The sequence below is a fragment of the Oncorhynchus mykiss genome, chromosome 3, assembly GCF_057628025.1.
Source record: "Oncorhynchus mykiss isolate SJ-2025 chromosome 3, ASM5762802v1, whole genome shotgun sequence".
Lineage (NCBI taxonomy): Eukaryota > Metazoa > Chordata > Actinopteri > Salmoniformes > Salmonidae > Oncorhynchus > Oncorhynchus mykiss.
In genome coordinates, this window is record NC_143024.1 from 40,918,517 (window position 1) to 40,931,629 (window position 13,113).

General features: G+C 41.6%; 1 protein-coding gene across 5 annotated transcripts; it reads right to left on the bottom strand.

Annotated features, from left to right (window-relative positions):
• Positions 1–815: 815 nt before the first annotated feature.
• csf3r (colony stimulating factor 3 receptor) lies at positions 816–12,449 on the bottom strand. 5 transcript variants are annotated; one of them, XM_021581433.3, is made up of 17 exons: positions 11,903–12,113; positions 8,303–8,363; positions 8,064–8,142; positions 7,373–7,756; positions 6,388–6,517; positions 5,931–6,097; positions 5,510–5,673; positions 5,144–5,294; positions 4,753–4,835; positions 4,431–4,638; positions 3,717–3,905; positions 3,255–3,356; positions 2,729–2,875; positions 2,182–2,322; positions 1,894–1,990; positions 1,724–1,805; positions 816–1,560 (listed from the first exon to the last, which is right to left on the bottom strand). In XM_021581433.3, the coding sequence occupies exons 3-17, from the start codon at positions 8,128–8,130 to the stop codon at positions 1,054–1,056; spliced, it is 2,619 nt and encodes an 872-aa protein (XP_021437108.1). In that variant the 5' UTR covers positions 8,131–8,142; positions 8,303–8,363; positions 11,903–12,113; the 3' UTR covers positions 816–1,053.
• Positions 12,450–13,113: the final 664 nt, after the last annotated feature.

Sequence of the window (13,113 nt, forward strand, 5' to 3'; positions counted from 1 at the left end):
TGTGTAACATGATGTCCTGTGAGTGTCATCTGATGAAGATCATCAAAGGTTAGTGATTCATTTTATCTACATTTCTGCTTTTTGTGACCCCTCTCTTTGGCTGGAAAAATGGCTGTGTGTGTTTTTGTGACTTGGCTCTGACCTAACATAATCATATGTTGTGCTTTCGCTGTAAAGCCTTTGGAAATCGGACACGATGGGTAGATTAACAAGAAGTTTATCTTTTATTTGGTGTATTGCACTTGTTAATGTATGAAAGTTACATATTTCAAAAAAATATTTTTGAATTTCACGCACTGCCTTTTCAGCGGAATGTTGTCGAGGGGTAGCCATAAGAAGTTAACTTCTTGTTAATCCAGCCGCAGTGTCAGATTTCAAAAAGGCTTTACGGCGAAAGCAGACCATGCTATCTGAGGACAGCGCCCCGCATACAAACACATGAAAATAATTTTCAACCAGGCAGGAGGCGACACAGAAGTCAGAAATGACAATATAATTAGATGCCTTACCTTTGAAGATCTTCTTCTGTTGGCACTTCAAAATGTCCCAGAAACATCATTTGTTTTATAATGTCCTTCTTTATATCCCCAAAATGTCAATTTATTTGGCGCGTTTGATTCAGAAATACACCGGTTTTAACTCGCCCAACATGACTACAAATGATCTAATAAGTTACCTGTAAACCTGGTCCAAACATCTCAAACAACATTCCAAATCCAACCTAAGGTATCCTAAAATGTAAATAATCGATCAAATTTAAGACGGAATATACTGCATTATAAAGTATTATAAATTACAATATGTTCAGAGTTGTATGTATTGATCAGATATTTATTTTATGATTTACCTCAGACCAGAAGAGACAAAATATTGATCAACATGAACACACATGAACTTTATTAATTGTTATTTTTCAGTGCACTTTTTTGTAGCACTAACATTCACAAACTGGATAATCATGTTGTCCCTGTCTTGAAAACATCATTGGTGTTGACATTCTGTGACATACATCTCACAATACTTGCATACATTTCAAAATCTCAATACCACTGATTAGGTTTGACTTCGAACATCATTCATTGCCAAAGCCCTAAGCAAGGGAAAGTCATCCCAAAGAATGCATAACTCTCCCCTTCCTGGGCCGTCATTCAGGCATTCTCTAAAGGAAACTTGCTCCCCAGATGTCCCATGGACGGGAACATTCTGGTACTCCTTTGGGCTAGAGGGCTCCTCGAGGTCCTCCTCCAGGAGTGGCTGTGTGGACTCTGAGCGCAGGTAGGCATGGGATTGGCTTGGTGGCTGAATTGAGTACGGGCTATCAAAGACCACAGTGGCATACGGAACAGAGTGTTGGTGTGACCCTATGTAGCTAGGGCTGAGGGCATGGGGGGAGCCACATATGGACTCGCCCAGGTCACTGGTGTCACTGCAGCGGCACCAGGGGTCATCGGTGATCTCGCCACCCCTCTTCTCGAGACCCTTCTTGGGCAGGTCCAGGAGGCTGAGATTTGAGAGATAGACCAGGCTGGATTCCTGCATGTCCTCAACAGGGGGAGTATCCTTCAAAAATAAAAATAAACATGCATCTCCTTTGTCAAACCACAGAAACATTAAATAGAATGGAATAAATGCATAAATGCCTAAAAGATTAGTAACCCTTGTGTTTAGGGATTATCAACACACACTGAATACATGGTTTGTCATGATAATCCTAATACTGCACCTGCATTGAATCCAATGTGTTCCACCTCTTGATGCTGCTGTTGGCAGGGTCGGGAATCTTGGGCCAAAAGCACATCTTCAACCTTTGGATAAGAATAGAAACTTGTATTGTTTTTAAATAGCACAAACACACAAGTATTTACTGACATGAAGTCAATGTTGAGTTCTCACCGTTCATGTGTTGAGAAGCAGACCAGAACTGAGATAATGATAAGCAATGACAGCCCAACACCAGAGGAAATAACTATCAAGATGATAGCCAAGTCGTCTGAAAATATATAGATTTAGATTTAGGACATATGTTTTAGACAATTTACTGATACAGTATCTGACCTCACATAGGGTGGAGCGCCATGAGTCTGGCAAGCGAGACTAGTCCTCAGATAACACCGCACATTACTTTTATTTAAAAGCACTTCACTGATTGACTTTACTTTTTGACAAAATTCTAATACCAACCCATTGGTTCAGTTTTGAGTGTAACCTCTGATCCGTTCAGACTCCCGCCACCTGTGCTAACCATAATAAAGGCTTTGTATGAGGATGAACGGTCGAGCTCTCGTAGAACCACCCTCCTCTTTTCCAGCTCAGCAGTCACAACTGTAAAAGAGTGACACAGCAGCTGCAGTATGAGTTTACATGTTCATTTATTTAACCAGGCAAGTCAGTTGGGAATAAATACTGGTAACACTTTATCTGGATAGTCCATCTGTAGATGCTCCACTAACTACCTACTAACCCTAGCTCTAAACCTAACCTTAACCATGACCATTATCCTAACCCTAAACTTAACCCTTACCCTTATTCTAAACCTAACCATAACCTTAGAAAGCAGTTGATCATATACCATCTGTAGAGCATCTAGACTATCCAAATACAGTGTGACCTAGATACTTATTTACAATGACAGCCTGGCAAAATAAGGCTTTTGTATGAACTTTCAGTCATCTATAGTTGTATCATCAATGGTGAATCATCAACAGCGTCACAATGAGCATCTTTCCACCTTTGGTGTTTCCCTGCTCATCCCAGTAGAAGATCTGGTAGCTCTGCACGATCCCATTCCTCTGGCATAGTGGAATCTCCTCCCAAGTAAGCTCAATACGAGAATGCAAAATCTCCCTCACCCTCAGATCTGGGGCGGCAGATGGGGCTGCCATAAACAACGGAGAACATTAAGGACAATATGGATTAAATGGCAATAAAAGTAGTGGTGATTACCATATAAATTATATAATGTCAGAAACCTAATGGTGCTTTGATTTGTTGGTATTGTCATGCTGACAAAGAGCTATAACGTAGGCGCTTGATATAAATAGAGTAGAATAGGCTCATAGTAATGGTGGTAGCAGTGTGCGGAAGTGTAATTTGCTATAGGTCTCCAATAGAGGGAGGCATTGTAACACCTTTCATCAGCTTGTTTTGCAGCTAATTCGCACCTCATTGACTCAAAGGAAGCCTGCAACACCTCCCTTGATCTTGTAAAGATCTTACAAAGTCCAAGGTATAAGGGTTAGTATTTACCGACTTACCCTTTTGTCTAGAGTACGCCTCGACGGTTTGAGGAAGGCCAATCCCGTCCTTATACTTTGGATACACAGAGATCTCATAGGGATTGTATGGCTCGATGCTCTCTGTAGACGGTAAAAGAGACAACAGTGAGATACAGTGAGATAACAAGAGATAACAGTGGATCCAAGTTCATAAATGCATAGTATGTGGATAAATCCTGCAAAGAAAAAATCTGCACAAATCAACTCAAACAACAAACTAGAGAACACACTCGCTCACAAGCTGATACTGTAGATGCAATTCAATGAAAACGTTATTGTCCCTGCAGATAAATTAATTGTGCAGCCAGGAGAATTGCACATAAAAGAAGTACATAGTCCTCCCACAAACTTCTAACACAGAACTAGAGACACATGACAGGTGAATGAAACCATATAGTGTACATTATGAATGTATACCGTTATAACTGACATAAACCATACCTGATATTAGAGTGCTGGATTGATTCCTGTCAATGTGGTCAAACAAGATGAGGGAAGGGTCCATTTTCCACAATGGTCTCCACACCACCACATAGCCTGTGACACTGGATGAATGTATGCTTGTCCACTGGACCAGTAGAGATCTCTCATCATGAGGAAGGACATTGACGTCAGAGACCGCTGCCAGAGCTGGAGACAGATAGAGATTTTTACCACACAATATATCACAGGTAAGCTTAAACACCCATAGATTGAGTCCCAAATGACACCATATTCCCTGTATAGTGCACATAGGACTCAAAAATAGTGCACTATGTGGGTGTTAGGGACGCTGACATAACACACATAACACCTTCTGCTTATGCATATATTATGATTTCTAAATTGACCCCAGGCCTAGATCAGAGGATTGCATAGGTGGACGAAATATGGTGACATTTCCACCCAGCCAATCAGAGGAAGCTATTACCATAATGCTGATATATGTGCAATCCTCTCAGATCTACAGGAGTGCCTACCGTGTAGGGGATGATTTTGAATTCAGCAACAGGGATATTTCATTTTCGCTCTATACTGGAAGTGCTCTATCTTGAAAAATGTACTACTGACATACTATTTATTGGGATTTTATTAACAGTGGACTAATACACAAAATGCTAAAAGATTGAGTAAAATATCCCTTTATACACAATCTAACTATTAATAAAGCTTTACCTCTGTGTTGAAACACCTCCACCTCAGTAGGGCTGGATGTCCCTGCAGCATTCCCAGCGCTTAGGAACACTTTCCTTGCGCCCCTGGGAAGCTGGAAAACACAGTGGTTATCCAATGTGATGCACAGCTGTCCCTTTTTCAGGGGTTGTCTCTGGCGCGAGACAACATAGGACAGGATCTTGCCATTGGCACGAAACTGCTTCGATGGCTACAAAAGGCAGAAAGGAGATGAATGAGGAAGGGCAAGTTGTGTGGACCGCTATCACAGGAAACAAAGTTTGTGATGTGTCAAATTTGAATGTGTTCTGTGTGTCGTTCTCACCTTCCAAAACAAGTGTAGACTGAGAGACTTATGCTTCTGCTCCCTAGATACCGTCATCCAAGAGTTGAGTCTTCCGGAGGGAGCTGAAAAGCAACAGAAGTGTCCATTTTGAAACTTGTCAAATTTGTGCCTCTCAGTTGTGAGGAGAAGCAAAGAATTCTTCCAGACTAAACAGGTGTAGGCTATAAATTCACTTCCAAAGAGCCTAGTGTTTGTCAATACATACATTCTACCAGAGCTGTAAAAAGAGGGATAGAAAATATAGGACATTTCATTAGCACAGAGTGAAAAGTAAGCCCAATGAACAGAGGAATAAGAAATAGATTCAAAGATTTGTACCATGGGAGTGATAAATGACATTATATTAAAACAGAATTGATGCAGGACATACCCCTCTCAAGCGTGACTGCAGTATTGCTGTTACTCCATTCGCTCCATGGACTCTGTTGATACCTGACCCGTATCTGGATGTGGTACTCTGTCCCGTGGAGCAGACGACACACCTCCATGGGTCTCTGGCGCATTAAGCGTTGCACTGGGACCTAACACACATGCACGCGTACGCACGCACACACAAACATACATGCATGCACACGCAAACACACACACACAAACACACACACACACTCACAGTAATGTCATTATTTTTATGGTTACCTAGTACAGTTGGTATGATCGTTTATTTTTGTTTAATCAAAATAATTTTTGTTCAAACGGTTGCAGTATGTGGACACTTAGGAAATGGACATTCTCTTACTGGTTCTTCACTCCACTGCTTGCTGTTTGCTGTTTTCAGTCGCACCTCCAAGGTCACAGTGGTCACCCACGCTTGCTGTTCAGAGAGACCCCAGCTGAGCCTTAGGCAGCCATACCTGTTTGGCTCTGCTTGGACCTTCAGAACCTTTGGAGGGTCAAACTTGGCTGCAATATGAGAGTTATATTAGAACTTCTATGATGGCAATAGCTTAATCTCAATACCATGCCACAAAGTACTTGTGCATAAGGTTCTGTGTTTTAGGTTTAAAGAATACAGTGAGCTTCATAATGACTATCTTTTTACAGTGTCTGCATAAGGACAGCTTCAGAGTCACAAGTGACACCAAGTCGGTGTGACGGAGGTTGTCCTAATATGAACAACCATATTCTGTAAATCACGGCCCAAATCACTACTTCCTTACCTGACTCCATTGGCTCCAGAAGCAAAGGTGTTGAGGTGGCTTGACCCAAGGCGTTCACCGCCTTGACATATATTTCTATCTCTGAGAAGAGAACAAAGCCGGTCCGTGGTATCTTGTAGCGATGTACCCCTGGCGGCAGCATGTACGTGTTGCTCTCTGGTAAGTCCCTGTTAAGATTAAGAAATAATACAACTTCTTGAGCAAATCACAGTTACGCATCTTCCCCTTTAAGCTCTTTGGATAACCTCCACACCTATGCATAGTGATATTAGGAGGTTGCCACAGAAAGCATCGTGGAAGTAACATCTAAAACTGGTTCTCTATGGATAACCACCACACATATGCAGGCATTTAAAAAATAGCATCGTAATTACAATATACATTTACATTTGACATGTAAATGTAAATCTAAAAATACAACAGATGCACTTGTCCTCCACCAATAGCCACTTGTTACCTGATCTCAGTGTAGAGAGTGTACTGTGTGGGCAGGTGGGTGTCCTGTCCTGGGTCCCATTGGCATGAGAGGGTTTCCGGCTTGGTCAGGTTAGTCAGGCAGCTAAGGTTCTGTGGTGCTGTGGGTGGAACTATGAAAATAACAATTATTGGGGTGAGCAAAACAGTGTAAAAGTTAGTCACCCCTCAGAGCCTGGGTGGATTCCTTCCTTTCGAGGGAGTTTTTCCTAGCCAGCTTGCTTCTACATCTTTCTTGCATGCTGTTTGGGGTTTTAGGCTGGGTTTCAGTATAACAACTTTGTAACATCTGCTGATGTTAAAAGAGCTTGATAATTACATTTGATTTGATTTTGAATTGATTTTGGAACAGAAAATGATCTTCAGAACTGCATTACTGAACTGTTCATTATCAGTTCAGCTTTTTATTCTTTATCTGAGGTGAAACGTATGTTTAAAACATGTAAATGTCGACTCAGCGATATGAGGTAGACGCAGAAAGTAAACAGTGTGTCAATTCTCTCAACAACTAAGAGAGTTGAAGCCCTCAACTTCACAGCTGTTTCGGTCGCGTGGCTACCACGCTGCAACAGCTGTGAGGCGAAGCCGTGCACATGCACAGGCACTGTGCGCGACTGTGTGAGAGCCAAGTCCACCTTTAAAAACATTTGAATGAATTCTTATTTTATGCTCAGATTTCCCAGAACTGCTCTCTGAAATGAAAGTACAGCATGTTCAGTACTAGATGTTGGACATGAGGGAAACCAGGGAGGTGTGGCACTACAAGACAAACCTGCATTTTTTTTTCATTCCAACATTTAAAAAAATTAAGAAATGCCATTCTTTACCATGGTCCCATCTGTAATGTTTTTATGTGGGGTAAGGGATATCCCTTACTATGAATGACAATGGAGCTATGGTAGACCACACATACAGCACACCACTGAACAGGCATAAACAAAACAAAGAAAGAAAAAAACGTCTCTCACATCCAGCTCTTATCTCCACTGCTCCTACGATCTGACACGGGAAGGTGTGGAGGACACAGCACGTGAGATATCCCTTGGTGTCTGTGAAGCTAGGTATAAACACTGTTGAGTTCCAGCCACTCTGATTGGCCACAGAATATAAAACGGTAGAGATCCAGCCACTTTCATTGGCCGCTGCAGAGGTTCTACCACTCTCATTGGCTGCTGCAGGACTGCTGGGAATAAGGCGTTGGTTGAGGTGCCAAACAATGTGGTTGAGGTGCCAGACTGCCCCCTTTATGAGTGGGCAGTCATCTCTGATGATGCAAGAGGCAGTCACCGGTGACCCCAAGGCCACCACAGGGGTGGAAGTGTGTACCCGCACAGATGGAGACGTGTGAACCTCTGTCAGGAATGGAAAGAGAGCCAAGAGCAGATCAATGCATCAGCAACATTGAGGGAGAAGGTAGAAAAGGGGCTCTTTAAGCCACCAAATAAAATACTTATCGTGAGATACAGCTCCATATTTCTTGCCTACTGTATATTCGCATGTCTCAGTGAAACTCAAATGACACTGATCACTTCAAGATTCACATTTCAAAACAACATTTGTAAGACAGTGGGATGTGAAGTGTCTATTCTTTTATCTGTGCTACTGCTGGCAAGGTGTTGCCATTTAGAGAAGGTTATTTATTACAAAGACAGCACTCACCATCTTTCGTTCCGTTCACAAAAGCCAGCAGCAGCGTGGCAAACATTGTTATCCAGGCTGATGCCATGGTGATACAAACCTGTGAGAGGGGAAGATGTGAAATGAGTGATTTTGAAGAAGAACGGGTGAAAGTACATTGCATTCAATGGAATCAAAACAACATTTGAAATTCCAGAGCTCTTATGGACAGCAGCGTATAAATTGTAATGGAAATGATAATGACTATATATTTTTCTAACCTGTCATGAATATACTGTTTGACAGTACAAGCTGACATGAGCGAAGATGCATCATCCACAACTGATACACGGAAATTACGAGGGAAAAAAAGATTAGACAGCTGTCTTTGACAAACAAAGAAACACTTGGGATACTCACAATTCCTCAGTCATAGGAAATTTGTTAATGACTTAAAGACTGATTCTAAAGTCTAAAGATCAGAGTGCACCAATCACCAATGGCAAGATGGCCATCAGCCGATTCACTCAGGTCATGCTTGTGTCTCTATATGTTCTGTGAGGAAAAAGAGAGGTCGGTTATTTCCTCTCTGTCATTTGGGACTGTCCCCTTCAGGTACACTGTAGCAAAACACTACACAATGCAAAATGAAATTTGAGCGCTTCTTATTGGACAAGATCAGCTTGTCTCTCTTCTTTTTCTTCCGTTTGGTGCCTAATGAATATGACTCTTGTTTTTAAAACCTCTGTGTTATCTCCATGCTGAGAAGGCACATACTGGTGACAGGCAACTGAAAACCACATCCTTGTGAAACCTCTTGTGAAATGTAACTAGGCCCTCAGGGCTAAGATGGAGAATGGCATGCCCAATGAGAGTGTGTGTTCGGAATTAGATTATAGCTTGTTTGAAGGTGTTGACATGTACATCCTTGATTTCTCTCTCTCTCGTTCTCTCTCTTGCTCTCTCTCCAGTTGCAAGCTTCTCAACCTGCCTGTCTCTTTGCCAGTGGACCAAGGCCTTTCAGTTTCTTATTTATTTTTACATTTCTTACTTTTACCCCCAATTTTGTGGTATCCAATTGGTAGTTACAGTCTTGTTCCATCACTGCAACTCCCGTACGGACACGGGAGAGGTGAAGGTCGAGAGCCGTGCGTCCTCCGAAACACAAACCAACCAAGCCACATTGCTTCTTGACACAATGCCCACTTAACCCAGAAGCACCAATGTGTCGGATGAAACACTGTGCACCTGGCGACTGTGTCAGCGTGCACTGCACCTGGCCCGCCACAGGAGTCGCTAGTGAGTGATGTGACAAGGACATCCCTGCCGGCCCAACCCTACCTTAACCCGGACAACACTGGGCCAATTGTGCGCCGCCCCATGGGTCTCCCGGTTGCGGCCGGCTGCGACAGAGCCTAGTGGCACAGCTAGCGCTGTGATGCAGTGCCTTAGACCACTGCACCACTCAAAATGCCATGCTCTGCAGTTTCTGAACAGTTGCCAAATAATGTATCACTTAATATTTAAAATCACTGAAATAGGAAAATAACTGAGAAAATTACATCCTTGTGAAACGTATTGGCAACCCTTTGGCAATGGACCAATCACAGCCTTGCCCCCATTACTGTTATTTGGCTAGAATACATATGCCAACTAGGTGAAATGTAACTAGGCCCTAATGGCTAAGATGGAGGATGCCATGACCAATGAGAGTGTGTGTTGGGAATTTGATTATTGCTCATTTGAGGATGGTAACATGTACATCCTTGAGATCTCTCTCTCTCTCCTTTCTCCCTCTCTCAAACGTGCCTGTCTCTCTGCCAGTCTACCAAGGCTCTGCAGGTTCTGAAACGTTGACAAATTATTTATCGTCACTTACTATTAAAAATCACTGAAATAGGGAAATAACTGCGACAGACCAGTGGAAATTGAAATGTGTTTCTGAATTTGGTTACCCTCTGGTTACCATTCAGCGGTCTGAAAATTAAGTAATAAATTGGCTGTGGATAATCTGAAAAACGTTTAAATTAATAGAATGGCAGTAAAACAGTGTTTGCTGAGTAGTTAGATGAAATGTGTTTGCTGAGTAGTTAGATGAAATTCACTACAATTATTTTTATTTTCCACTTTGATGACACATTTTCTGTACTGCTAACATTAACTTCCAGTCATTCTTTGCTCGTATTGCTGATCCCATTGTATTGACTTTTTCCGCAATTATGCAAAGATTTATGGGATATTAGAATCCTCTTGTCCTAACCTGTATATTTTTGGCCTAGAGTAGGGGACGGAAAAGACGCCTGCTTTCCAAATGGCACCCTATTCCCAACATTTGGGATGCAGCCTATGTAGTGGATGCGTGATGTGAGGCCGTTGAAGTCTCCTTTTATTTACTGCTTATCATCTGTCTGCAGAAAGGCCTCCACTTCGCTCTTCCTCCTATGCAGAGTTTTGCCTTATTATTATTGCAGGGAGCTAATTGCCTATGGCTCCTAAATGTCCCTTGCTGCCTTGAGAGAGAGAAAGAGACAGAGAGATAGACTGACAGACAGAGCGTGACAGGAGAGAGAGCGAGAGAGTGACAGAGGGAGACGGACAGAAAAAAAGTTCTGACATTTGGAGTGATTTATTTTGTCACCGGCTAGCATGTCACTCTCTTGCGTCATTATTTAGTATGCTTGTAAACGCAAATGAGAATGCCAATTTCCTGTTTTCGACTAAAGGAAAGCAGGGTTATGATATATTTTCCTTCTATAGGCTAACTTATCAGTGTAATACAAATATGTCAGGATGGTCAATAAACATTCCTAATTTATGTCAAATGTTTGAGTACCTTTAGATGCCATGTCTACAGGCATTCCATGGAATGGTTGGATTTTATAATGTCATTTACAAGTATGGCGTGGACTTTTTTTTCCCGAAAAGGTTGTTCCCCAAACTACCTATAATGGCACATTATTCTCACAAAAGTATGTTATTGTTTCAGAGAGATTTTGACACCCTTTGTGGTGTAATGGATGTGTTGCAAAGATACAATATTTCAACATGTTCTATACCTTGTTCCTCTGTCTCCCCTTAAACATGTTCTTCTCTTAAGCCATTGTGGTAAATGTTACAACAGTCCCTCTTTCTCGATTAGGCAATATCCTCCAACAGGCTGACAAAGTTAAAGCTTTGACTATTTCTCCTTTTGTTTCTCTTTCTCCGCAAAGCTTCAATTGTACTTCTAGTTAATTTGGTAAACATGTCAAAGATATGTACAAATCACTATTTGACAATCTGCCCTTTAATTTTCGATTAGAGGTTTCCTCTTTGCTGGAAGGTGACCTGAGACACTAGACCTCTCAATGACTAATACTTTGTCATAAAAATAAAAGAGCAGAAAGAGAAAAACAATCTCTTTCACATCCTCTTTTGCATATATTGACAGCACATAGACATCTTATAACTATCCAGGAATGAGAGATATACTTTGTTTTTTCCCATTAATATTCCAAAAGAGTATAAGTAGTATGAGTGCAGATAGTGATCAGCTAGTAGTGATGCCAAAATTGTTGTATAATTGTCACATTAAAACTGAAAAGGTCATGATGTCAGGCTGGATTCAAAACTTTTCAAGTTAGATACATGTACTGATGATATGTCACTAAATCCTATTAAATTACCAATAAGTAAATCATTTGACATATCCACACAGTTGAACAGGGAGATGAAATGTCCTTGTCTGAGCTTCTCACTCACTCACTCACCAATAACAGATAGTGTTTTATCCCCCCCCCCCCCCCCCCGCTCTGTTCTGTTAGATTCAAGTGAATCAGAAGGTTTGGTAGGTAGCGTGATTCAGAGATAAAGAAAATCAATTAGAGAGCAACACCACTCACCACACAGCCTCAGCACCCAGAAAGACTTTCATCAGACTCTGGTGTAGACAGGATCAGATGGAACAGAGTGGCGAAATGGAACTCCGGTTCCAGGGCCACTTGAGTTGAACAGCCAGCCACATCCTTATTTTGAATTCACCATATACAGGAAAGATAACATGACGTGGGGTGGTGGGGCACATAACAGGAGAGATAGGGAAGTCAAGTTAAATGCCTTGAGATAGATTAATGAGTCATCTTGGAAACCCAGAGGAAAAATCTCACGTAATGGAGTCAGATGCTCGATGTTATGTGCATTTGTCCACAAGTGAATAATAAATTAGTCAAGCTATTTGAAAAAACATTATATTTTAAGTTTGAGTATTTAGAATTTTCACAGGTGTCAATTGTCACAGCCTTCTTCAAAGAAAGGCACGCTAATCCAACTCTTGTGAAGGACAAATTTGACATTTGAGAGCTGGAAAGTAAATTAAAGACTGTCAAATTGATTATTATGCTATCTTATAAAGGCAAGACCCAGATGCAGACACAGGAGGCAGATGGTAAGTGTCTTTGAAGTTTATTAAATCCAAAAAGAGGTAGGCAAAAGAATGGTTGTGTACAGACAAAAACTCAAAACCAGTTCAGGGTGTAGGAGGTACCAAAGGGCAGACAGGCTCGAGGTCAGGGCAAGCAGAATGGTCAGGAAGGCAGGAATGGAGTCCAGAAAATAAGAAAAGGTAAAAACCGTGAGGACAAGCAAAAAGAGAATAGAAACAGGGTATGGGAAAACACACTGGTTGACCTGAAAACATACAGGACAAACTGACACAGAGTGACAGGAAACACAGGGATAAATACACCAGGGAAAATAAGCGACACCTGGAGGGGGTGGAGACAATCACAAGGACAGGTGAAACAGATCAGTGTGTGGCATCTACAGATACCATGCATTACTTGAGAATGGTTTTGTTTTGAGCTCTTTCATAGAACAGTCTGTAAAATGTAGGCATATAAAAGCACTTCTTAAAGCTTCCTGTGAAGGCAACCATTTTGGGTTCCATGCAGTCTTTTTGAAGAAATGACTGAGGTGTGATCGAGTGTTCTGAGAAGATATGTTGTTTGTGCTCCAAGCATCATATTGATCCCGTCTTCCTAAGCCAAACGTGATTGTTTTCCGTTGTGTATTCAAATTGCAATACTACTGTATGTACTTAATTAAAAGAAGTGGC